This window comes from Fulmarus glacialis, unplaced genomic scaffold, assembly GCF_000690835.1.
Source record: "Fulmarus glacialis isolate BGI_N327 unplaced genomic scaffold, ASM69083v1 scaffold3461, whole genome shotgun sequence".
Lineage (NCBI taxonomy): Eukaryota > Metazoa > Chordata > Aves > Procellariiformes > Procellariidae > Fulmarus > Fulmarus glacialis.
This window is the reverse complement of record NW_009193214.1, coordinates 1905-29484: the sequence shown is the minus strand read 5'-3', so window position 1 is coordinate 29484 and position 27580 is coordinate 1905. Positions and strand designations below refer to the sequence as shown.

The following is a 27580-nucleotide window of genomic DNA, read 5'->3' as shown; positions in this document are numbered from 1 at the left end:
GGGGCGTTTCTCCAGGAAGACTGTCTTGCAGCTTTGCCCATGTTTGTGTGTTGTTGAGTGCTGTGTTACTGAAAACATCTGAAAATCCCACTCTTAAGTCCACCCTTTGGAGATACGCTGTTTGTTCCCATGTGCTGCTAAGCCTTTTGCACTCTTTACCTTCCTTTTCAGCCTTAAGGTTTAGGGGAAAACATAAACATCCCAGTTCCTCTGCCCAGGATGCACTGGCTGCATGATGAAGCCTGAGAGCAGCTGGGATCGATGTGGCTTTCGCCTTCTCCCCGTCAAAGGGCTCCTCTAACCTGTTTTCTCCTTCTCCCCACAGGTATGCGAATACTCGTCACCCTGCTGTTAGATACTCTGCCTATGTTAGGCAACGTCCTCCTCTTGTGCTTCTTTGTCTTCTTCATCTTTGGGATTGTTGGTGTGCAGCTCTGGGCAGGGCTGCTGAGAAACAGATGTTTCCTAGACAGGAATTTTGCAATGTAAGTACAGCAAAAAAATCTCCACCTTTTCTTCCTTTCTCCCTCTCCCCTGCCGGAGAAGCCCCGGCGGTCCGCAGGGTTAGCATCCAGCCGGGGTGCAGCCAGGGCCGGACCCAGCAGCACGCGGATGAGAGCGCGACATGGCCATGGCACTCGGCTGCAATGGCAGCTCTTAACAGGGCTGTCATCTCGATTCACAAGGTTGTTGGCTTCAGGACTCCGAGTCTGGCTAGGTACTTTTTTTATGAAAAACCCTCACTTGTCAGCAAGTTACTGAGGGTTTGGAGTGGCTTTCTTGTATTTTTCCTCTGCACCTGAAGGACAAGGATGTTAGTGGTTTGGATTATCTCTGTCCAAGGAAGCTGAGATCCCTGACTCTGAGAATTTGAGGATTTAGAACAGACAAAAGCATTAGAGCTCTCCTAAAATTGCCAATTCCCAAAACTGAACAGGTCTGGGAGGTCACCTAGCACTCCCAGTGGGTTGATGAGATGGTCCGCACGCTGGTACAGACAGCACCATGGAGATGCTGCTGAAATACGCAAATAAATCTTTATAGGTGTATTAAGATAAGAAGCTTGATGTGGAAGGCATTAAAGATGTTTGTACACCACTCTCAGTCTGGCACAGGCATCAGGGATGGGCAGCACATTTGATCACCTGCTCTTTTTGATGCAAACTTTAGTTTTGGTTCTTCCAAGCTAGGCAGTTGCATTGGCCAGCATCCCTGCCAGGTGCTGAGGGTGCTAATAGGCCTTAATTACCCTGATGAGCCTCACCTAGGACCCCCACCCACACCCTGCCCATGGCCCAGCAGCTCTATTTAAGCTCAGCCTGTGGTTCTTAGTCCTGGTTTGAGCTGTGCTGTTGGTGTGCCTGTCTCCAGCTTTGTCTTTGTTCCTGGTTTCTTTGGCTCCTGCCTGAGTTCCCTGGATGGGTTCTGGATCTGCTTCATCACTTGCGATGTCTCGGGCCTTGAATGGACCCTGCAGCCAGCCCTGGGCTCTGCCTGCTGTGTTCAGGCTGTCTGTGCAGGTGCTCTGGCATTGGGATGTCCCCTACCGTGGGACAGTCCTGCTCTTGCTGCTCCCCAGCGATCCCTCAGTATGATACTGAGCTTGGGCTGTTCTGCACTTGCCCCTTCAGAGGTGCAATGTAAGGACACACCTTAAAACCCATCAGCACAACAGATCAAAACCGAGTGCAAGCTCCTGTGGAAAAGGGAGATCTGCCTGGGAAAATCCTTCCTTCAGAGACTGCTGGAGATGTCAGTGGCTCAGAGGTGAGGAAATGCCTAAGACCAGCTAATCCAGGGCAACTCTAGCTCTGTAAGAGAATATAGAGCCTGTAATTATATCTGTTTATAATCATCTGCTGTCTACAACTTGTATTGTGTCTGGAAGACAAGCAGAGATTATCCCTCAGCTCTACCCCAGGTCCTGTTCCTGCCTCTCACTGATTAGTCCTGTGGCTTTCAGCTCTCCGAGCCTTTCTCTGTGCTGCAGACCATCTCTGATGGCACTCATCCCATCAGAGATGCTGAAAGGCAGAAAATCGATGAGTCTGCCATGTGTGTATGCTTCTGCTCCTGCATCTTGATGCCCCAACCTCGTGAGCTCTCTCCTGCACCCACAGCAGGTATTTGCTGGTCACCAAGACCCTCCGTTACCCTAAGCTGTCATTTCAAAGCCCTAAGGGTGGTGTTAAAGCTGTACTTGGGTGGCCCTGTTGCATGGGGCAGGTACCGTGTGTGGGCAGTGCTTTGAGTACAGGGAGTGCAGAGCTGTAATTAGCTTTGGCGAGTCCCTCTCATCTTTTTGACCAGTTTTCTAAAACACTGTGATTTCCTGCAAAGTGGAGCTTTTAAATTAACCACAGGGGAAACATTTGCTAAGTAGAGATATTAAGCAGCCTGGGGAAAGTAGACTGTTATATAATGGCCATTAGCAGCATCAAAGGTGTTGCAGGATTTTCTTATCAGAGTCTTGGTCCCGGTCACTGAAGGCAAAATCAGGCTCCCTGTGCTAAGCCTCAGGACCTGTGTTTGAAGAGGCAGGAGGTTTGTGAGAGATCTTCTTCCTCTTCACTGCAGCTCTGCACTGGTTCCTGGGTCCTCCCCCAGCAGCAGGTAGAGGTGAATTTGGGTGGCTGTGGGCTATCCATTGCCTGTGCCCAAGTCCTGTTGGATATCAGTGTGCAGTATCCAGGGATGCTGTGAACAAAGTTATACCGTTCCAGAGAAAGTTGGAGAAATGAGGCTTCTGGCATGCCCATGGGGCAGCTCTGTTGCAGGACAGGGCTCCTGCAGCTCTGCTGATGCCGGTATCAGTGTAACAAATGTGGGTTGCTCTGGTACCATCACCCAGACTGAAGCTACTGTCTTGGTCTGTGTTTTGCTGGGTTAGCTTTAGATCTGAGAAACCTGGCTGCAGTGAACCAGTCCCTTCATTTCCAGCTAGAAGCTGTCCCAGGTTGATTGGAGTTTGGTGTGAAAGTTTTGGGGAATCCAGATGAAACTGGATTTCCATCTTTTCTGTTAATCCTGATTCATTCCTCTGAATCCATAGTTCTGGGCATCGGGATATGGTTTACCCCTGCAGTGGTCTTTAACACCCCAACAGCAAGTTGTATAGGGGGAAAAGGCATGGAGTGACTTCAGTGTGGCAGTAATAGGGAAAGCATTTCAGGTTTACATCATTCTGAATTGTAAGGAAGGGCTAAAATATACAGCACCGGGCCCAAACTAGCAGGTCCTGCTGACCGGCAGCGAGATACCATCTGCCTGCAAGACAGTGTGGAGTTATAGGCAAAGTCAAGCCCAGGGTTGGACTGGAGAGGGTCCATCACTCTGTGTCCTCATGCTCCATCCCTGCACCGAGCTGCTGTGCTTGGCATTGGTGCTGGAGAGCCCTGACCATCCATCCCCTTCCAGGGAGAGCTGCCAAAGAGAACAAAACAACAAAACCTTCATGCAGGGGATGCAGGATTAAAGTTAAGCTCTGGTTTTGGTTAGAAGTAAACAGAATAGAGCTCTGTGGGAAAGGGGGAATGAGATTCTGGTCATTTAGTTTTGTCTGCCAAGTCCCACTAAATCCCAATGTTGTTGTCCTCCTCAGCCTAAAATAATGTTTACCAGTCCTTCAGCAGGCTGTGAGGGGCTGGAGGATGGACAGGCATGCTGTGCACCTGGGTTGGGGCTGAGCTGATGATGGTCCTGGTTCAGATTTTCCTTACAGCCCCATAAAGGGGAAGACCTGAGTTACTGGCAGGACTCACCTTGGTGGTGGTGTCAAACCCTCCCAGATGAAAACAGAGCCGCTTTAAAGCGAGGGTGAGCATCTGAACACAATCCAGGGTGCCAGGCAAGGAAGGGTCATAGCCCCAAAGGTTTTCTGGAGTAAAGCGAGCTCAGAGACTGGTGCTTCAAATATAGTTTATCTGCTGTATGCTGCTTTGCACACTCGCTGCCAGCAGCTTTCTGGGCTATTCAACTTTACAGCAGGCATCGGTTGGAAGAAGTGACTTTGATTTTTGCCATCATCTTCTTCCTGTGGAAACCTTTTCTTTTAAATCCCCCTTGAAAGTTGGCTGCTTCAAGTAAAGAAACTATTTTTAGATATAGTACATTCTGATAAAAATTTGGGGACTTCTTTGAGGTGCACTGGAAATACCTGCTTTTTCTCTCTCTTTGAAAATCGCACTGTTGCAATGCAAAATCATGCTGGAAGGAGGTTGTTTTATTAAGGACTCTCTTTTAGTAGTGACTTTGAAGGGATTACAGGCAGTTACTGGGCTGTTGCAGTAGCGAGTTGGCAAGCAATAAACTGGAGTGGGTCACTGCTGTTGAGGACATGTGAGAAGCTGTCACTCCCCGGCCAGCCCTGGAGACCAGAGTGGTGCTTCTGGTGGCTCAGACACCTCTTCAACCCCCTGGGGAGCTCACGGCCGGACTGTTCTTTCCCTGGCGTTGCACAGCAGTGGGGAAGAGCAGTGCCAGGATGGTCTCCACTGCTATGTGAGCGAGTGCAGGAGATCCCTGACAGTGGGAGCTGGAGGGGGAATTTCAAAAGGGCTCTTTGGTTGGTCTGGTCTGAGAGGGGAAGGCTCAGTATGCATGTGTGGGAAGGGCAAGCAAAGCCAGCAGTTTATCTGCAAGATCTTCAGGATGTGTGTCTCCCCCACGAAACCCCTCTGGCTCCCCCCTGCCATCATGAGCTGCTATCACTGTAAATAAAGGAATTGGGTCACCCCCAGTTTGCCTGGGTTGTTGCTGCTGGGGCTGCTCCTTGCTTGTGTGTTGTTATGCAGGGGAGCATTTTCCCCCTCGTAGAGCCTTTCAAGGAACTCAGTGGGTTGGAAGCAGGAGAGGGGAGAGAGCTGTGAAGTGCTTTGTATTTATCTAATGCTGCAGGACAGTTATAATGTGAGCACTTCAGTCTTAATTAACTCCGTACCTGCTTGGCATTGTACCGCCTTTGGCTCCTTGGCTTTTGTAGAGCTGTGAGAAGGCACAGACGGCCAAGGCAGACAGCTCTGAGTTTGTCTGAAAGGTACTTCTGAATTCTGCTTAATTGCTCCTTGTGGCATCTCTCTGTGCTGCAACGTTGAGTTGTCAGCAGGATTTCCTCCAGAAAGCAGCCTCCTCTTGGAGGGAATGGATCCTGCTTGGTGCTGAGTTTCCTCTACCTTTTCCCTTTCCTCCTCTGCTCCTTGGAAAGCTGTAGCAGGATTGTGCTCAGTGCACACACACCGTACTCCAGTGGTTGTGGATGATGTCTTGCATGAGATAGTTGGGCTGGGAGGACTGAGCCTGGGAGAAGATGGAGCAGAGAATAATTGTTCAGCCTCCTTTGACATGGGAGAGAACGGACTTTCCTGCCCCGCTGTTGTCCTTGCTGCACATGAACATGCCCAGGGACAGAGAAAGGAAAATACATTGCAAAGCTGCTGCAAGCCCACAGAAAGATGTGCACTGGGCAGCTGGCCAAGAAAGGGGTGTTAATCCTTTCTAATGTGATAACAAGATCCATTCTGGGGCTTAGTTTCTCATGTCTTTTCCCCAGAGCACAAGGGTCTCGTGATTAGTGTATTCATTACCATTAATAAGTTATTTGGACTATGCCTGTTGGCAAGTAACAAGGAAGTCAGATTGACCTTTCCTGCATGTGGAGGTAGATGGTCTTGGCAGAGCTAATTCATTTATTTTGTGGATATTGGGGATTCCCTCGTTCTGCAACACTGTTGTTTCTCATTCTTGCTGTCCTTCCTTCTTTCCCATTTTTTGGTTTTGCCAGCAGGGTCATCAAGCAGAGGAACTAGGAAAAGGTCTTATATTTGCAGTGCTTGCTGTCGGGTGGTGTGTCCCTTTCCTGCTGTACTCAGTGATGGCAGAGCATCATGCAGAGCTGGACAGATGCTCATGGTGTCTCTGTGCCCAGGGCAAACATGGAAGAGGGAAGGGCTTAAAAAGGGCTGGGCAGAAATTGGCCCCCATGTGACTGATTTTGGCCTGTCATAAGGAGGACTTTCTTTTAGTTTGTAAATGATTTTAGGGACAATTGCAAAAATGAGCAAGGCAGAGAAAAGGGAGTATAAAATCAGCTAGGCAGCAGCAGGATCAAATCAAGCTTCATCCACCCTTTGCAGTCAAGCTGTGCTTTGTTTTCCTGGTTTTATTTTCCTCCCACAGCCACTAAAGCGTGTCGTTCTTTTGATTCTCTGGAGGGTTTGTGCCCAAATCTTTTCTACGCAGCTTATGAGATCACAGCCCAGGGTGCTGTGTCTGCAGGCAGTATTTCTCCTTCAGCCCAAGGCTTCCTAAACAGTGACTCATGGGAAACATGCAGCCTCTCAAATCTGTGTATGTGGCTCATCAAGGACCCTTCCAGTTGCAATGTGTAGTGAATAGAGAAGCATTGCATGGGAAGGGAATTGGTCCTGTAGGTCCCCAGCCTGGCTGCATCCCCTCCTTCCAACAAAACTGGGTACATGGGCTCCAGCAGAATTGACTGGCACACTGCTCTCTGGCTAGCTGTGTCCCTGTCCAGCCTGCCCGGTGGGGTGGGCATGTCAGGAGATCAGCTCTGCAGACTGAAATGAAGATGATTAATCTGGGACAATGAACATGTGTCAGAATCCTGCAGCTGGGAGGGCAGACAGCTGCAGAGTCACGTGTGGTGCTGAATGTTGTGTGTATTGTGCTGTGGTGGGAGAGGCAGCTCGCGGGGGAGCTCGGGTGTGAGGTCGGAGCGGAGCATCACGCTGATGCATTAGCCCTTCTGCCTGAGCACTTCTTCCATGGTCAGTGTTCTTGGCATGGGCATGTGTGTGTCTGCATCTAAACATGAAACTGCTCCCAGGAAAGGAGCTTGTGCAGCCATAGCTGCTAATTACACAATCATCCCTCCAGATGGTCCATCTCCCTGTGCAAGTCCAGGGAGTAGCTCTGGGTAGAATCCTAATTACACTGGCCCGTGAGCTGCAGTGTGCTGAGCCTTCCCGTCCTGCCTGCTGGTTGTGGTAGGGTGTTGCTTCCAGGGTGGTGAAGGAAATAAGTTTTTGCTGAGTTTCACAGCTCCACCTGGCTCTGGAGCAAGTTTTCTGATGATCAGTTGTAGTTTGGAAGAGTATGTCACTGGAGTGGCACATCCAGATCAAAGAGCCTTGGTCAGCATTGTTTGAAGGGAAACGAGAAAGAGCAAAGGATGTTCCCAAGTGTGGTAGGGTGTTGCTTCCAGGGTGGTGAAGGAAATAAGTTTTTGCTGAGTTTCACAGCTCCACCTGGCTCTGGAGCAAGTTTTCTGATGATCAGTTGTAGTTTGGAAGAGTATGTCACTGGAGTGGCACATCCAGATCAAAGAGCCTTGGTCAGCATTGTTTGAAGGGAAACGAGAAAGAGCAAAGGATGTTCCCAAGGTCACGCAGGGCTGGGAGTTCAATGTGTAGTTTTAGGGTTGCAGGTTACTGTATGAGACTCGCTTCTGTGGCTGTCTCTGCTGCAAGCGCCAGGTTTGGGCTTTGAGCTGCCCAGACAAAGTTTTGAGTTTGCATGACTTGTCACATCAGGCCAAAACAGAGCTGCCAGGGCTCTGCCTGCCACTTGTGAGTTAGAAGTCACTTTTCAGGTGTCTCTTCTCCTCCCTCTGTTTCTTCTCTCAAGTTCCCCAGCTGTCTTTGCCCACAGCCTGTAGCACTCCCAGACACATCCCTGTGCCTCGGTGCATTTTAATCCTTCGCAAGCCTCTGCAATACACCGCTCTGTGTGACAAACTCTGCTGGTTGTAGTATCTGATCTTCTAGCAAACGTCATGCTAACGTAGCACTCGGCCTTTTCTTCATCTTGTTTTATATGGAAATTTCCTCCAAGTGAAACCAATTTGTGGGAGAAGAAGGAGAAGACTTTTAGGCAGTCCTGGAGGAAAAACGTTTTTCAAGTTTCTTCCTTGTCTCTTGAATCTAAGGCATAGAAACTGGGAGGAAGATATTACAGTTTTGTCTAGCGGTGTAGGAACACTGTGCAATGGGAGGGGAATAACTGCTGAATACATTTAATCACCAGCAAACAATGCCCGATTCTTCTGATTTGCTACTCTTGCCTATCCCTGAAGCTGGATGAACCCTAAACACCCATCTCAAGTAATTCATTGATGGAGGAGAACCAAATTCCCCAGGAAAGTTATTCAGGGTTAATTTCCCCTCAGCTCTGCCCTGCAGCAATTGTTGTCTCCTTAAAGTGCAGTTGTTGAGTGACTCCTGCTTGACTCAAGGGTTTTGGGGAGCAATTTCAAGCAATTGTATGGAATAAGACTAGTTTGGCACTCATTAAAGCCAAATTTATTCAACAGTTAGATACATTCAGAAACACATAAAAATACAGCTGTCCTGTCTTGAAGAATTACCTGCTTATCTTCTACCCACATGTCACTTGGTTGTATAATTTGTGTGTTGCCTTTTCCCTTATCTCCTGACTGATTATATAGCATCTTAGATCCCTGCAGCTCTGAACACAGCAGATAAAGTCTGCTCTAGGACTTTGCACCTTCTCATTTTGAGCGGTGCTTCAGCAGTGTGAGTGCCAGTGGGGCTCAGTAATGCTAATCAAACAGCATGTAAAGTCCCAGGCTCACTGATCTGTCCCTGAGCACGGCTTGGGAAAAGGCACATCCCTGCCATGCTGCAATTAGAGCACTTGCTTATCTTCGCTGTAACAGAGCCATAAACTTTATCCAGGCCAATTAAATCAGATGTGCAGTAAGCATACAGTTCCCGTTAATGTGGGCTCTTTCTTTTCTTACAGAAGTACAGAAGGAATTTGAGATGCCTGTGGCTGGGTCTCTCCTTGTTAAAGTTCAGTTCGCCCATCCCAGAGAGGTGCTGAGGGGCAAATTTATTGGAAAGCTGCTTTGCCATCAGCTTTCTGAAGCATGTTCTGAGCATGAGAAGAGCTACCTTAAAATCCTTAGATGGAAACAAAAAAGTTCCCTAGATTTTTGGGAAGCACCTGACCTGCTGGGGTTTTTCTCTCTCTACTCTCTCATTTCAACTTTCAATTGCCCTCTTCACTTGGGAAAGCTCAGGCTGATCTTTAACTGAAAGATCACTGATGCCTTACAGGATGCTGTAAGCAAAAAGCTTTGAAGACAAAGGTAGAGGCTGATATCTCAACTGTGGCTTGCTGTCCCCAGTCTGATGGGGCTGAAGGGCAAAGGAGAAATAACACACCCAAACCAGGGACAGGAACCAGCACCTTTTGCTGCTGATGAAACAAGGGATGTATTGTTTGTTCTCATTCTTCTTTCTTCCCCCTCCAGGACATACAACCTTACCTTCCTGCATCCGTACTACCGGACAGACGAAGCAGAGGAGAATCCATTCATCTGCTCATCGCATCGTGAAAACGGCATGCAGAAATGCTCCAACATCCCAAATAGGAAGGAGTACAAGGTGGAGTGCACCTTGAGCATGGACTCCTACACCCCAAGTTTATACAGCCCTGACTTCAGCAGCAGGAACGCCTGCATAAACTGGAACCAGTATTACAACGTATGCATGGCAGGGGACATAAACCCACACAATGGAGCTATCAATTTTGATAACATTGGATATGCCTGGATAGCTATTTTTCAGGTAGGATTCTCCTAAAGATTTTTCTGTTTCTTTTTGTTTGTCATCTTTTGCTTGGAAAGATTTTGATAGATGCATCAGAGGAGAAAGGAATTTGCTTGCACCTGCGTGAAACTGCAAATAAAGACACATCGAGTAAATGCGTCAATACAATAGGACAATAACCTGCACAAATGTTGCAAGAAAGCGTTTGGAGAGAACAGCTATTTTTTTCAGTGCATTTTAGAAGAGGGGGAAAATAATTCTTGAAGCAGACAAAAGTATGGCAAGTTCTAGCACTGCAAATCAGACCTGGATAAATCCCAGGGATTTTTGAGAGTTAGGGTCTTTATTTATTGCTGTAGTTATCAGGAAATAGAGAGTGTTGTCCAAGTCCTTAAGCAAGACTTAATATCATTCTAAAATGTAGGAACTAGCTCAATGGCATAGTTTGGGCTTGATTCTAGAATTGCAGGGTTATACTGGTTAGCATGGTATGCTGGAGGGAGGAAGCAATAATCCTAGTGGTCCATTCTGGCTGGAATACCTGTGAAGAGAGACTACTCACATGGAATTTGAGTCTCTCTTGATCCACACCTATACAGCTCTTCACTAGAGACCAAAGTGCTTCTAGCTCAGACTGGGGGAGCCTTTACACTCCAAAACTGACAAAAACACTCCAGCAACTGAAGCATTTTCAAAGCATTTGTAGCTCTGGAACATTGGATAGCTCACCTACACATCCAGAGGCTATGGTCTCTTAGGGCTAGCCTATTTTAAAAGATCCGTGTACTGTTTTCCATTTTTAATTTGCACTTTCTGTTTTAACACAAATTTCTTTATGTTTTTGGCTAGATGCCCTGTTTTATTTAGTCCTCCTGAAGCGTAGGTGACATCTATTCCTAAAAGAGAAAAAGTTCTCCTTTTAGTTTTGTTAATGATGAATAATTACTCATTCAGAGCTCTAAATTTCATTTATGAATTTCCTTCTAGTTTAATATTATAATATGAACTTAATAACTTTCAATTTTCATCTGGGAGTTGTAAAGGGGTGATTGCTTGCTCTGAGCATCTTGTTTGCTCTCATGCTGTCACAGTAGCACACCTTGAATCACATTGCTGCCAGTCTCAGAGGCTCAAAACCAAATCCAGAAGGGTTCAGACAGATCCCAAGTCTCTATGAGGTTATGTTTTTAAAAATGCTTTGGTTCTTTCCTGGGATTAGTATGTCAAGAGAGGAGCTGCCATAGTGATTTTGAATATTCCTGACTGGTAGTGAGTGTTGCATAAAGGAAAGAAGGAAATCAAAGCAAGAATACTAGATAGGTCTGTGGCTGCACTTGCATTCTCCTTTTTCTGCTCTTGCGTAGTTCTTTGACAGGGCTTGATGGATGTGCCCAGGAGGTCCCGTCTGGCTCCCACCACGGGCAGCAATGTTCTTGCCAGAGAAAGGGCAGAGGGCAGTGCGTTGCGGAGTGCCTGTGCTGGTGCATTGAAAATAAGCAGGTGCTTCTCAAGGGGTCCTGCTTCCGTTTTACTTCCTGAGCCTTTTTGCAGGCTGCAAGTTTTCATTTCATGTTGGTATTTTATTTCTTCAGCCTGAAAAGGTACAGTTTTAAGCCAGGAGGAACACACTAGCCACAGCAGAGGTTTCAACTGATTCTTTTGGGCAGAGCAGAGTGTCTGGCAAAGTTGCATATTGTATGCATAGATCATTTTGGCAGCTGCCAGGAGGTTTATGATTGGGTTTAGTGCTGCCTAGGCCATCCAAATGCTAAAGAGTATTTCCAGCCAAAAAACTCTGCTTGCATCTTTATTCCTTTTAGAAGTAAGGACTCACTTTTAGAAACTGAAAACAATATAACTCCAGGTAAAGAAGCAGCTGTTGGGAGTAAGCTGCTTGCATAACTTTGATATGGAAAGAGTAAATCATTACTGCAAGAGGTTGGATGCTAAATCAAAACAATTGCTGTAAGCAGAGAACATCTAACAAATAAAGCCATTGAGTTGTGCTCTCATTACATTTAACAGTTGAAGCTGGGTAGCACCAGGTCAGCAGTTAAATGAGGCCTCAAAGTAAGTAGTGCAGAAAGTAGAACTGATGGTTTTAGTAGCTCAGAAGCTTCCCTGTAAATTGGTATTGAATTACTGGGCAGAAAGCACTCTGTGTTGTGGATGAGACTGGTCCAATTGTCCTGATCCCTTCTGGGGAATAATGAGTACATGGTACTTTGCAAGAGTTATAATGGTGGACTGAACCTCAAGGTCTGGCAAGCCTCCAGTTTGCATAATGGCAATCTTAGGACTCAGCTGGATAGAGCATCCCTCATGATTTATGCCAAATGACTTGGAAATCTAGCATGGTTTAAGAGCTGTCAGAATGGAGGTTGGTGAAATGAACCCCACAGGTGAGATTCGGAAGGAAGCTTCCAAGTGCAGTGACTGCAAGTCGTGCCCAAGAGTTTCCAAGAGTGCAGTTGTGCAGACTGCGAACAAACAAAGCCAAAAGCAGACTTTGACAGGGAAATCTGAAGATCTCTGCTCCAAAACATCCTTGCAAATGGTGTGCCAAGGCTGGAGGCTAGCAGTATGGCCAAGCTCTTTTCAGCTGCCAGAATTTGGCTTTAAGCAGCCAAGCCGAAAGACATTTAACTTCATGGTAGTGATCCTGAGCTTGCAAGTAACCTGGCATGTGGCAGCGGGGCATACCAAACAGTGAAATGCATTGTTGACCTTCCAAGCAGAAGAGTAAGTCAGGGGCATCAGACATGAGGATCAACCTAGTGCAAATAATAAAATCTTAAAGCAATAAAGATGATGGCTGCATCCATGGGTGTTTGAAAGGATAATAATTCCTTATGTAATCCTGCAAATGATTCATGTTTTGATTCCCCTCATTTGTTGTGTAATAGGCTAATTCATGTATATATTTGTTACAAAGGCACATTCAGTGGCAAATTATGTGAACTAATTAGCTTATTATAGAATAAATGAAAGGAGATGGAACCTAAATTAACTGTGAGGTTTGGCACGATATTAAGATCCCTTTATTGCACATGAATTTCAGCCGCAACAGTAAGAGCAGTAATTACAGGTATAGTTGTCACACTGCAAATGATGAATTACCCACCTAACCAAAGTCCAATTTAATTTGAATTACTGACAGTCTCAGTGGAGCAACCAAAACACTGCCACCTTCCTAACCATCATTCTCGGTGTGGCCAGGCCTGAATGCAGAAACCCCATTAAAACAAAAAGGGTTTGGATGGCTGGTAAGATACACAGTTTGGGAAGAAGAGATGATTTAGGCTACTTTGCAAACCACAGAACCATTGCTTGGATGACTTCATGTCTGACTTCCAGAAAAGTAAGACCTATAATAGCACTTTACATCAGGAGGCAATGCTTTTGGCAAAACTAGCGAGGCAAAGTTGAAGGAGCAATAACGTTCAGCTAAGCAGAATCAAGACGAGATCAAGGGAACAAGCTGTTTTCCTGTGTGCCTCCTTCCAGGATGTAGTTGGAAGGACTAAACTCTGAGAGCAAATGTACAGGAAAAAATTACATGGACATTTCAGGAAATGTCCATCCAATACAAGAGAAGGTTTGTCTGGCAGTTCAGAGGGGCTCTGACAGTGCTGGTACTGGCTGAGTTATGCCTTTTCTATGGCCTCTTCTTCACATGTTGTATTTCAGAAGTAGTTGCATTTTCTACGGGACTTCCGTAATGAAAGACCCTTAGTCCTTGGATGCAGCTCTCAGATTCATGTTTCTGTTTCTGGCTTATGTTATTCTGAGTGCATATTGCTTCTATAAGGTTTTGCTTAAAAAGACATCTCGGTTAACAAATTAATCAAGTCATACAAGTAACACATCTCTGGCCCATCATGAGAAGGCCCTAGCGAGGGAATTCTCAGAGGAGACTGTTTTGCATTCAGCAGCCCCCTTGCTGCTGTCAGGGGAAAAAGAAAAAAAAGCCTGGTTGTGTTCACGAGAGCTGAAGACAGCCCAGCAGGCACACGACCTGATAAGAATGCCCAAGAAAGGAAAAGCTGAATCACCTTCTGAAGAAAGATGTCTGGAAATAAAGCAGCCTTAAAGGAACTGTCAGCAGCAGCAAGAGTTCAAGGTGTTATCTTGGTGCTGTCCTTAGATGGAGAAATTATCTTTGCACCTAGTCTCACCAAAGCTAGGAGTATGTTACAGCCACAAAGGTGTGGGTGACCAGCTCAGGAGAGAGAACAAGTTTGGGATGGAAAAGTGGGGGAATTGATGCCACCCACTTCTTCCTTCATTTGTCCTTCTGCAGATACTTTACTCCTAATGTGATGGCAGGCTGCCTGAGCAGGTACGACAGCTGGCAGTGACAGCCGTATGCTGCAGGCCACCTGCCGAAATAGCCCTTTTGTTTCGATGTGAAGTTAACCTCTTCTGTGCTCTAGCTTGTCAAAGAAGCCCCTGGGAGCTTGTGTAAGCTATCTCAGTCTAGTCAAGGATTTATTCATTTTGACCCTGCGCTATGTGCTGATGAGGAGCTTGTTTTGTCTCTGTGTTGCTGACTCTGCTTCTGCCAGGATCTCCACCCCTGCTAGCTGTGCCTGCAGATGGGCCAGCTGAGAAGGCACAGACCTTGGGGGAGATTTCAGGTTTGGAAAGAAAGGTTCATTTGTCTCATTTCACCATTGTTTGGTGCCCTGATCTGTTCCACAGCCATTGCCCACTTCACATTGTTTCAGCTTCTGTTCATCATGATTGAAATCCTTCCCCAAGGATTTCTCCCTTGCCTGGAAATCTTTCAGCTAAATCTGTAATGGGAACCATATCTTCCATTCGAATTAAAGGAAAAATGACATGCACTTCAATGTACTTCTGCTATGGCCAAATACAAGCATGAGCTTGAAGTCCCTCCTTGTCTATCATGTCACTCAGTCAAGAAAAGATCTTGTTTGAGGAGACAAGACCTGAAGCTCTAACATTGCTTGGAGTAAGCACAAACCTCCATCCTGGAACCTGCTGTCAGGGTCAGAATTGGCAGGGTCATTCCTCTTGGTTCCTACTCACACATCTTCCTCTTGGATGGGCTGTCACTCAGATGGATATTAATAGGGACCTTTTTGGGACCTGTTTCTCTTGCTTTGTTGCAGGATACCTCAGGATACCTCAACCAAGTTCCTTACAAAATGACAGCTCAGGAATGATTGCCCCAGTGTCTCAAGAGTATTGTATGCAAGGTGCTACCGATATGCTTGCTTGCCTGTCTGCTGCAACCTCTGTTCTTCCACTTTCAGTAACCTTAAATATTTTGGGGAACAGCCAGAACACTGAAGCAGAAGGAAGTGAAAGAGCCTGAGGCTTCTGACTGCAATTGTATTTGTGGGTACAACATGTAGTTTTGTGGGCCATGTTTTTCAGAAGCAGCTGTCACGCTGGGTGCCCATGTTTTCGGAGTTCATTGAGTAGATAATTTTTTGGCCAAAAAGACGTTTTGTCAAATGGTTCATTCTTTAAACTGATGATATGTGTCAACAATGCTTATCTGTGCTGAATTTGGCAAGAAGTTTTGGCTGGGGAGAAAAAAGGGAAAAAGAGTTCTAAGCTTTTCATTTCCACTGCTTCAAGATGGTGCTTTGTCACTAGATTTGAATTTGTTTTGGATCACCAAAAATATTTCACTCTAAATGATGGGGTTTGAGTTTTGTTGGTGTTGCTTTTTTTTAATTTGGTCAGCCAAATAAACATTGTTTTCTGCATTTGAAGAGTTTTCATGCTGAACACCCAATCTAAAAATATCCAGCCCCTTTAAAGCATCTCAGAGTATGCTTTCAAGAGGATTAGTTGCTTTTGAAAAATCTCCTTCCTTTTGAAGGCTAGAAGGAATTGTCCCATATAGCACAACTCAGAGAGGCCATCCTGATTCCAGGTCTGGGCCCACTAGCCTATGGGAGGTGTTGGAGGGACCCAGCATGGCAGAGAAACCTGCTGCAAACTCTGTAGCTTTGAAAGGGTTTCATCCTACCTCAATCATAGATTCTTTTATTCAGAGCAGAAAAAGGGGTGCCTGCAGCAAGCTGTGGCCTAATCTGGAGTCCAATTAGGTGATGAAAAAGCTACTGGTCTTGAGGTACATCAACAGTTCTTACAGGTAAATCTTACTTTGGTTTGATCGCCCCAAACCTGCTTCATGATCAGTTGCTGCTATTGCACCTTGCACTGTGAGTTGTACATAGCCTAGGGGAGACTTGTATGCTAAGCCAGAGGTTCAGCTCCTTTGCCCTGATGTCCCCACACAACTGTCTCCAGACAGTGTTGAGTTGGCAGGTCCATCCAGGAGAACAAGACACACCCCATGCTCAAATTAGTGTGAATGGGTAAAGCTGAGACACTTGGACACCTGAAGTGTTTTGTGTCATCGTCCTGCACAGAGGGCTAGTTGTGCTTGAAGCTGTGCACCCTTTGTCCCTAATCATCTCTAATATAATTTGAAACAAGGTGTAACAATACAATTAACAAAAATCCTTGCTTTTTGCGTTTGGGCCAGTGCCCCAAACTGCTGCTGTGTTCCAGATAGTGGTGTCTGGAGAAGCGCTGTCGTTCATATAATTGCTATGTGGTACACTCATCTGTAAGCAAGGATCTCAGTCTGGCTTTGGTTCCCTTCTCACTGCAGACTCTTCATCTTTCAGCTTTGCTCTGCTATGAAACTCTGATTTATGGCTCTCTCTATGATAATGGACTCATTATTGCTGAAGCTAAACAGTTAAATACATTCCCTGTGCATAAGATACTTTACACAAACAGTGAAGACAGAAGATAATTATCACAGTAAATCAAACCTCATGAATATGGACTGAGATGTGATTTGTTATAAGCAGCAGTCATCTGAAATCAGTAATGTTTTTGCTGTCGGATGAGGATCTTGCATTATTTAATGGGAAATGGAGAGACGGCAACTAACCTTACTTTTGTAGCAAAAGTTAAGTTTTTATGCCATTTTTAAGCTTGTAGATTCACTTTTGTGAGGTTCTGGGCTACCAATAACAGCATCAGTGATATGTCCAACTTTACTGCGCGCCAGCTGTGCTCTGCTTTTTCAAGATTCACTGTGAACTGGTAATGCTGACCAGACATCACCATTGATGTGGAACAAATTTGAGAGGTCACAAATCAGAAAACAAATGCAAGGTAGCACAGTTTCCTTTCATTTTCTGTTTTGCAGGGCCACTTTTCAGAGCAGATGCATGCTTTGCAAGACTCTCAATTTATAAAGAAATGGCTAAGGTCGCTTTGGAAAGTAAGCAGGCCCTCAAAGTGAAAAGAAAAGCATCTGTTCAAAGGACATTACTCAGAATATAATAAAACCTGTTTTTCTGACCACAGAGGTTACTTAACAACAGTTGTCATGAGGAAATAATTAAAATTGTGAAGTTGACTTCAAAAATAGTGATTTGATTATTCTGCATACGGAAAAGGAATACTCCATTATTCATTGGTCAGTGCTTGCTAGCCAAATCAATATGCCTGAGAGGGCAGAATACATAGATAAGAGGCTTTCAGAAATGAATAGTGAAGGCCTTACAGAACTTACTGAGACCATCATAGTAATTAATAGCTCTCGCAATTTATGATATCATTGGATCTTGTCTTGATGAGATAAAAAGTAAACAAAACCAAATAATCATGACAATCCTCAGAGTTGCTGTTCAGTTCAGCATAATTGATTTTGATGCAGATAATGCCCATCTTGTCCCCAAAGGACCCAATTTAGGCCAAAGAAAAAGAGTCTGAGTGCAAACTATAGATGTCAATTAAGATGAACACTTCAAATGGTTTGGAAACACTTGAGTTTCTCTGTATCTCTGTATCATCTCGTGCTTCGGCCAGGCGCCGAGTTGAACATGCACCTGCAATTCTGAAATCAACCACCAAGGAAACTTCTGTTTGCCAGAGCTATGCTGTTTAGGGGTTTTGAGCAAAGTGCGAGATGCTGATTTTGGTTCCCATGCTTAGGGAGGCTGTCTCTACAAATGAAGTCTGTTAAGTAATCGCAGAAATGAAATCTTGCCATGAGAAAGATCAAGCCTCGTGGCTGGGCTGGAGTTTTGTATGCTGTGCATTCAGTTCTTATAATTTTTTCAGCTTCACTTCACACAGTAATTTTCCAAACTTTTCCTCGATTGATTAGTGGCACCTCAAGGTTGATTTCTCTCTGCAGCAGTCCATCTGGCACTAGCCATTAGTGCATTCTAATACACAGAAAGTAATTCAGTGTTTGACTTTACTAATTAAAGTAGTTTGGGTTGGAGTTTGCATGTCGGTTTTTTTCCCCTGGATGATTCTTTTTTTCTTTTTCTTAACTGACACTATAGCGAAAAATAACCTGCTCTTGAATCGATTATAGCCAAGAACTTGCAAAAATTTTGGCAGAGCTCAAAGACAAGGATTTTTATGATGAAAATTTCTTGACATAATAAAAGAAATTGTTCTGCAGAGACCTTTGAAGTGACCCCAGAAAAAACAAAGTAAACCTCCTGTCTCCCTGGGAACAGTGAGGAGATCTGAGTTAATTGCGAGCGTCTTTAATCTACATCTCCCTTGTGTTTTTCACCCTGGAGTTTTAGATTGATTCTGATTAGCTTGACTAGAAGACCTGATTCTGTCCCCAATTATGCTACTATAAATCAGACGAGCATCTTTGTTACAGCTGATGAAATTATTGCGGCATGAGCAAACCAAGAAGATCAGAATCACAGAACAGAAGACATAAAAAAAAATGTGATTGTCCACTCTCATCCTGCTCGTCTTAGTACGGTGGTCAAGGAGTGCCTGGGTGGGGATGGTATGAATGGTGTCCAAGCCAAAGATCAATGAAGTCAAAACCTGACTTTACATTCACCTGAGTGAGCTTTCTGTTAAATCCTTGCGGTGATGGGAGAGAGGATCAGACACAAGACTCAGGGCTTTAGTACTCAGCCTCATAGGTATTAATGGGAGACAAATGATTTATCCCATCCCTGCCCATGCTGCATAAGAGGTAAAGAACTGAACGAGCAGGCAAGGAGAATCAGACTGAGCATCATACAGGATCTCCGATGGGTTAGAGGACAGCTCTGTTCTCTGCCCAGTGTCTCAGTCCTTCGAAGGCAAAAATCATTTCCTCATGCTAAGGGGGCAGCATCTCCTTTCCCACTGGGTCTGCAGCTTGTGATTAATGGTCGGCAGCACCCTCCAGGACAACGTTGCCAATCATCTTAATTGAATCTTTCAGCTATTTCCCTGCAGCTGCCAATTTCAGTGTGCCACCTATCTTGCACATCTTTTTCATCAGAGCAGAATTAGGAAACATGTTTCTTGCTGTCTTATCTCTGTTGATAAATAATTGTATGTTGCATTTATTGGAAGCTTTGAACTGGTACATTTGGAGACACTGTTTAATATGTCTGTCTGTGAACAACCATGGCTTGAACAGAATTTAATTACTGAGAATGGATTGCTGAGATTGGAAAGCACAAGAAAGGTGCTCCAGGTCCTTGGAAGATATCTGTAAAGGGCTTGGAGGGCCAAATGCTGGAACTGCAGTCAACTGGATTAATCAGATTGGAAAGTGAAGAGAGAAGGAAGTAATTTCTGCTTAGCGAAGTAGGTGATATTGCATTCAGGGTGCCCCAAGGGAGGAACAGTAGGCAAAGCAACGCTGAAAAAATATATGGGTGTTCTTGGGAGAATAGCGAGAGTTGCTAGCTTTCCGTCTTGAGTTCATCTGGTCTGAGCATAAGTGTGTAGGATCAAACTGTGCGTTGCAGCAGTGAACCTTGCACCAGTGCAGATGCCTTTGACTTGGTTCCAAAAATAGTTAAAGAGTTTAATTCATGGTGTATAGACCAGGTGTTGGCAAATTCAAATGGTCTGGTTCCCATTTACACCAAGGCCATGCTGGGGATATGCAATGAGATCTTGGAGTAGGTAAAAATGTACTCCTAAAGTCATTTGGAGCGCTCTAAAAGACAGCAAGAAAGAAGTCCACAGCAAGAATCAGGCTGTAAAAACCATAGACATTGTTTCAGTCCAGACAGGTAGCTATGCATGTGTGTTGTCCTGCATTTCTCCAGAGCTATTTGATTAAAAAAAGAAGACAGATGTCTGTGAGCACGCTCTCTTACAGGATTGCTAGTACTCTTTAATCCTCAGCAGCTCAGGAATCCTTCCCCTAGGTACTGCTGCATTTATACTGGGTGATGAGTCCAAGAATGAATCCACAAAGATGTCAAACAGGAGAACAAAAGCCCAGCGGTCTGTTTATCCCTCCTGTATCCCTTTGGTTTACAAGTGAGTAGTAAGTAATGCAAATTCTAATTACATCTTAAATATTCTGAGAGCCGGATGAGCATTTTCAGCCCTCCAGAGGAAAAATGTGGTGTGTTGATTGATTCTTGCTGAAAATGCTGTCTAGCATGGAAGAAAAATACCTCTGTAATGTTGGTTGGCCCTCACTCTTGTCTCAGCAGCTGTTTCCCAGGTGGGAAGCTGGCAGCGCCTGCAGAAGCCCAACAGCAGCCTTCAGGTAACTCCTTTTGTAGAGAGGGCTCTGTGTTTAATCGTTTTAATACATTCGATTTGAGGATTGCCAGCCGAATGCAAATTTGGTGAAGAGGTGTATCCAATATGTTTGGAGTCCCTGGGCTCATTTTTCATCCCCAAGTGTAAATGGATGGAGCACCTGCTGTGTCAGCTGTGGCAGCCTGACCCTGAAATGCCCATCCAAATAGAGGGGAAGGAAGAGAGGGAACTTTGAACAGCATAAAGGAGACTATTTCTTAGGTAGTTGGCAGTGATTTGGTTTAGCCTTGTGTCACCTCCCAACTTGATCCCTCCAGTTTCCCCATGAACCTACGCAGGCATCGAGTGTAAGAGACGATCCGCTGCTGTGCACAGCCTACACAGGCAAGGAATGCAGCCGAAAAGAACTTTGCTCTCTATAAATGTTTCAACCGTGTTAAAGGAAAGGCGGAAAAGGGCAGTTTGAGTTTGATTGCTTGTCCATTTCACACCACTGAACAGACTGATTACTGCCTGTGTCTGCCCAGACAGCTTAACCCCTTCTCAGACTCCAGGGTGAACAACAGCACTTGCACGCACACAAAAAAAATGTGTCTGTTGCTGAAAACTTTCCACCACAGATTGATCTCTGGGGTTCCCGTTGACCAAAAGCATTCTTTTGGGTTTTGCTAAACCCATGCCACTGGAAGCATAGCATTGCTGTCTGACGCCTGTACATCACTAACCAGCAGCAAGGATGTGATATGAAAGAATATCTAATGCGTGTAATGAGGAACAGGAGAGGTGGGTGCAGTTTGTGTAAATGCAGCCAGCAAGTCATCAGACATGATTGCTCAAAGTCTTTAGCAATGCTGACAGAGTAAAACAGCTGCAGAGACAATTTTTACCTGCTCTTTGGCAGATCGTGTTTATTGGTTTTAGCGTGGAGCTGTATTCGCTGGCTGCTTCTCACTCAGCTGCATGGTGGGTGTTAAGTTACGCGTGCTTCAACGTGGGAACTGGGTTTGAAAACTTGCTGGTAAGACATCACCACATTTGACTTTAGGGCAAGAGGAATCAAGAGTAGGTAGTGTTTCTCTTCAAGCACCCATGAGCTGATGCAAGGTGCTCTGTCACAGGGAAACTGAGTGCTTGTGTGTACAGCAATGCTCTCCCCCTTGCAGATGTGGTCATATACCAAAGATCCATATCTAGGAGCTTCTTCCAGCTCCTTGAGTAAAAAAACAGGAGAAAAGTTTCCAGGATTTATGTCTGACTTCCCTGCAAGTGTTTTGCCCAGATGCTCCAGGTGTGACAAGAACATTGTTTTATTCACTGACTCAACAGCAAGTGCTTTATGGAACCACTGGTACCGAGTGGAAACCTGGTATGGTACCTGGTCTGGTACCATACAGAAAGTCCTCTACACTGATGAAGCTTGATCCTTTTCTTGTTCGCAGCAATTCTAATTCACAGTTCCTTCACTGCAAACATGGTTTAAATCAGGAATGGTGCCACTGAAGTTGGAGGCAGGCAGCAATTCTGGGTTTATGCTAGGACCACCAAGGCTCACATTAGGCGTAACGAATAGGATACATCAGTGCAAGTAAATTCAGACAGGAGCTTTGATTTTGATGGAAATTGTGCTGGAATTTCAGCTCTAGGACTAGTAGCAAGATAGCACTAGAAGTTTGGTATGTTTTATCTAAATAAAAAGTGTAAATGACATGGCAGAATTTGCTTTGCTCTGCACACAGCCTGTGTGGTGTTAATTAAATCCTCAGCTTCTTTTTTAGTGGAAGGAAGACTGAGAAAACGAGTATGAAATCAATTCTACATTTAATTAAAGTAACTTTCTTCCCACTATGATATTGGTGATGCAGTTGTAACGGTGAGCCAGTAGGAATCACAAAGAAATTGGTTTCACAGAAACAAAATTGACTTAAAAACTTAGGAATTTTATGGGTAGCATTATAAAACCAGGAGCCTAAGGTAAAAGCCCAGATCTCTACCAGAGAGGCTTTTGCTTTGTTTATAATCCCTCCTTGGAAGTGCTTTGCACTCGCTCAGAACCAGTTTCAGATGTTTTATTGTAATGTTGTATCATTTTCATCGTACCAGATTCCTGTAGAAACCTCAGGCCAGTCCTTTGGTCACACATTGCTGCTATCCTAAGCCAACTGGGAAAAGAAGTGCAACAGGTCTGGATGGATCCTGAGAGATGCTGTGGAGTGATGAGTACCAGGCACTATCAGAAGATTGATGCTTACTAACTTTTTGGTTGACTTTTGTTCTTACACTTTCTTTCTCTGTCTTCCTGTAGGTTATAACCCTGGAAGGATGGGTTGACATCATGTATTATGTGATGGATGCACATTCTTTTTACAATTTTATATATTTTATATTGCTTATAATAGTAAGTATGAACTGTGAGATGCTCCCATTCCTTGTCCTTGTGGGGTAAAGTTGTTCCCTGGGCTTTTCACAGAGAAGAGCCAGCTAGGATTCAGAGTGGGAGACCTTTCTCCTGCCATAAAGCGTAATCATGCAGGTTGTGATTAGTGCTGTGGGGACAGATTATTGGCTACAACAGTCCTTTTTAGTGTCACATGTGATGCATAGTCACAGCTTGTCAGGCCATATGGTCTTCCCTCCCTCTTACTCTCCCAGTCTTGGTCTTGTCACCTTGATGCGTCCTAACTTTTGTGCCTTGGCCAAGCAACTGCTAATCAGAACAAAAGGCGGAGAGGCTGTAGCTTTTCTTCCTTTAGCCTCCTCAATGTGCCAGAGGACACCTCGTTTCGGTGAAGGGCCCTCAAACTATTGAACTTCACCTGAGCCCTTTAAATAACAGTAATAATAGCAGCGCACCTTTCTGAGGTCTTACGGTGCTGTCATTCCTAAAAACAAAGTATTACTCACTGGAGATGCTGGACGTTGCCTTCAGAAGCTGCCATTCCATGTTAGCAAGGTTCTTTTTCTACAATGGGCACAACCTTCTCAGGGGTCTACATCTGTGGAAAAGTTAAGCATTTAAGTCAGGAGGAGAGCAGAGGGAAAAGTACCATGTAGATGTCAGGCAGGACATGGGATGGAGGCACTTCAAAGTGCTTTTGTGGCTGGATATTCTTTATATATAACCCCATCCTCGTCAATGTGGTTTTGAAGGCCTTCGGAAGTCAAACCACCACAACTCCCACCACCAGTGGGAAAGGCATGGATCAGAGCAGTGTGAGAGTTTCCCAGTAACAGATAGCATTCTGAAGCCAGTGATTTTTGAGCCTTCAGCAATGGGCCATGCATAGTAGAGATTTATGCTCCACTCTTCTGAGCCCTTCTCTACATATGGATCCTTGCAGAAAAGCCAGAAGGTGACTAATCTCCAAGTCACTTGGAGCTGGGAATGGCACCCTTGCTGCTTGTCAGACAGTATCCAGGCTGATATTACAAACTGAAGAATAGCACTGCAAACCATCTCCCAACGGCTTCCCCTGAGAATTCACCAGACAATGGTCCAGATTAAATCCATACGTTTCCTACTGAGCACAGCACAGAGGTTTGGCCATGTAGACAGTGGCACTTTCTTGACGTCAGTCCCTTTCAAGCCTAAGGGCACTGATTCTCTGATGGGAATATTTGACATTTTCCTTTGGCTGATTTATGAACCCAAGTGGTGAAAAACCGGTTTGTGGACTCAACAGCTGAGGGAAGGATGTAGCCTTAGGTCACTTCACATTCTTGTCCTTGGGACTTCATTTTGAAAAGCTGGTATCACCCAAGAACACATCAATTCAACCAGACAATAAATCAGGCATTTCTAGGAGCACTGAATCTCCTGGAGATGCATTTCTCTGTGTCAGAGAGATACAAGAGTATAAGGTCACAGATGCATGGACCCTGACTGTCCTCCTCAAAATAAGGGCGCACTATGCCAGGGTGTGAAGTGATAGAGGAAGAGGCAGTTTCAGTACAGCACAAATTGGACTTCAGACCATCTTTTCTTGCAGGTTGGCCGGGTGTTTCCTCATGATCTGTTTTGTGGTGGTAACTGATTGCGTTGTGTTTCATACACCCTGTGTTAGTAGCAAATGTCATCACTATTGAGGCGAGGAAAGTGGTGAAGGCCATTGTTAACAGCTTTCTTTGCCATTGCCAAAATAATTTAACATGGCTTAGGAGCAAATTTAGCAGCTCAGGCACATGGTGACATAACATTTGGTGAGCAGACCCTAAGATTTGGCATGTTTGGAAATCTTAGGATTTCTAAGAACCACACTTCAAGTCCAGACAGCATGTGGTGGTGAAGAGCATGTCTTGCTTTGTAAAGTCCCTGGTAATTCCTTTCCCTGTGTTTTCTCCAGGTTGGTTCCTTCTTCATGATTAACTTGTGCCTGGTTGTGATAGCAACACAGTTTTCTGAAACAAAGCAGCGGGAGAACCAGCTGATGCAGGAGCAGCGGGCCCGTTATCTCTCCAATGACAGCACAATTGCCAGCTTCTCTGAGCCAGGTAGCTGCTACGAGGAGCTGCTCAAGTACATCTGCCACATCTTCAGGAAGGTGAAACGGCGGACAATACGCCTGTACAATAACTGGCAGAGTAAGCGCCGGAAAAAAGTTAACCCAAACAGCACCACAAATGGGCAAAGCCACCGAGGCAAAAAGCGCATCACCTCCATACACCACCTCATCCACCATCACCATCACCACCACCACCACCACTATCACATCAGCAATGGGAGCCCTCGGGGGCCACGCTCCAACCCTGAGATCTGCAACCTGGAACTCAAGGTCATGAAACCTGGAGGCCAATTGATGCTTCCTTCTCCATCACCCAACTTGCAGAGTCCTGCTCCTCCTCCAGATTCGGAGTCTGTGCACAGCATTTACCATGCAGACTGTCATGTTGAAGGACCACAAGTGAACTGTAAGTCTTCCAATGCCCCTGCAAGCATTAAACTGACTGCTGGACTCTCCAACCATGGCAACATGAACTATCCTACTATCCTGCCTTCTCCAACTAGCAAAGCCAGTTCTGTTCCGGTTCCCAAAGGAAAGAAGAATGGCAATTCACCTGTGGCTGTGGTTAATAGCCCTGTAAATTTGGGCACGGATTCTTATGGGAAGCTGCAGCAACTGGTAGGAGAGCATGGTAAGGACAAACAAGCTGATTTTTTTTACTTAGGAAAACTGGGCAAAGGGCAAATTGCTCAAGAGTTAAGATGTTAATGATAGCCATGTAGGGTGCTGAAGATGGAGGCAGTTTTGTGAATGCTATTGGAACTGAGCGCTGAAGCCGGAAGTAGGACAGGTTGAGGGAGTGAAAGCTCTGTTCCTTCTACCCTTGTATTTGCAGTCATTGGGTAAAGCAAGATACAGGATGGTTCGGGCAGTGAGTTCAGGCTACTGCTGGAGGCATCTTTCCTGTGGTTACAAAGCATGTGTCTTTGAGCTCCTCTCCTGTGCTTAGTGATATCCTGGAGGTTCCCCGTCTGTTCCCACCCAAGAACAGATCTATGCAGCCCCTGGAATTACAGCTCTGGTGAATGACAGACCTGCCGGCTGCAGTCCTGCAGCAGAGAAGCCCCAGCTGCTGGGACGTGGTATCTTGAAGGGGAAGAGCAGGTGGAAGCGGGTAGAGAAGCATAAGGTATAGGAAACATAAGAAGTTTAAAACAAGGGAGGCACCAAAAGAACTCAAAACAGACACTTCTAGAAACCCCTAGTTCTGCTCTGACGGGCCCTGAGCCTCTGAATTTCTTTTTGGCAAGAAGGAGCAGAAGGTTTGGAGGAAGGCCCATGGCCACTGCAGGGTCTTGCTCTGTGCTCGTCCTCAGAAGATGCGTGTGAGGGCAGGAGTGTAGCAAAGCTACAGGTCTCAGGCTTTCCCTCTCATCTTTCCCCGTGTGCAGAAGAAATGTAGGACTGAGTGTTACTGCAGATTTGGAGCTCCATTCAGTCTGAATGAATGAGGAACATCTTGAGGACTCTTTTGTACCTCTGTCCCATCCCTATCTGTACAGACTGCAGCCACACCAGCATTGCTAATTAGTGTAGTTTCATCTCCCTTCATGTATAAATCACCCACTGCTGGAGTAGTGATTACATGCCACACTTAGGTTTCTATTTTGCAAAATGTTTCCAGTCCTCGTGGCTGGAGCTAAAGGCTGAAAAATAGTCGTAAGCCCTCAAACAGTAAAAAGTCAAAAAGATCTAGCTTCTATTTTTTAATCTCTTTAAGCCAAATTCGTCATTTGTTTTTTTCAATGGCTGTGTTTTCCAAAACTGTTTATCTGTGTGTGCTTGGACACAAATATTTATCCTAGTGATGTATGTGCTGAAAAAATACCAAGCCTAGCTTGGGGGGGTCACAGTAAAGGTTGCTTGCCAAATAGGTTGGGTGGCTTGTCTTTGTTAATATTTTTTTTCTAAGTGACCATACAAAAGGGTAAAGTGGATTGTTTATAGAAATTGCCTTCGGCAGACATTTCCGTACGCTTGGGAGCTTAGCAGGAGGGCAGAAGGGGGCAAGGTTAGTTGCAACGTTCTTCCGTTGTTAAGCAAGGACTTTATATGAATCACTGGTTCATATTTAACTATGCAAGTTAATGAAGGTTATTGTGAGAATGTGTATGAGAATGCGTACCTTGAGACAAAAGCCCAGGCTCTGCAGAAGTCTGGAACTGGGAAAGCAAGGATGAGCAGAAGAGCCGTTACTTGGAAGGCAGTGCTCAAGTCAGAGGTTTGGTTCTTTCTTCGTGCTTGCAAGGGGATCTGCTGCTGGGGTCCTGTTCAGGAGAAGAAAGCCCCAGATCTCAGTCCCAACTGTGACATCCCAGGGCCACTTCAGTGACTTAGGAGATTTTCACATAGCCTGTTGTTGTTCTTTGAAAGCTGGAGATTAGGTGGAGTTGCTATTAATAATGCAATTATAGTATCCTCTTTATACAGAGACATTTCAGCCCAGAGGATGCCAAAATGCTTTAAACAAATATCCTGAAATTGTTTTGTCTTTTTCAGCAATATGGTCATATCTAGGGGAAGGGGTGAATGCGGCAGTTCTTGGCTGGTGAGTGGCAGCTTATCTGGCACCCTGAGGAGCGCAGGGGCTGGGAAGGGAAGCAGGTCAGCCGGGTCCATCTGGAGACCCTGTCACACAATGTCAGTGCCCAGCTCTTCCCCTCCATGACTCTGGCTCTTTCCAGGCCCTCCTTCCCACTCCTGCTGCAGCCCCTCTTGCCACACCAACAGGGCTGAGTCGGATTCGCTTCTGCACTGCGACCATCTTCGTACAGCAGGGATGATGGATGTGTCTTCCAGGCTTCAGGAGGATCTTTAAATGCCAAATAAGCTAGCTCCTGAGGGAGTAGCTCTGCCGGGCATAGCTCCCAGCTCATCTTTCTCCATCCCAGCCTAAACTTAGCAAAGGAGCCATATTAAGTCCCTACTCTGTGCTCGGCG

At 45.4% G+C, this 27580-nt stretch overlaps 1 protein-coding gene across 1 annotated transcript; it reads left to right on the top strand.

The window, feature by feature from the left end:
• Positions 1 to 325: 325 nt before the first annotated feature.
• On the top strand, positions 326 to 25271 carry LOC104083745 (voltage-dependent T-type calcium channel subunit alpha-1H-like; the record flags this gene model as incomplete). The annotated part of the gene is made up of 4 exons (XM_009587352.1): positions 326 to 485; positions 9296 to 9611; positions 22444 to 22536; positions 24482 to 25271. Coding segments are annotated over 4 exons (1359 nt in total), but the record flags the coding sequence as incomplete, so codon positions are not given.
• Between the last annotated feature and the right edge of the window lie 2309 nt (positions 25272 to 27580).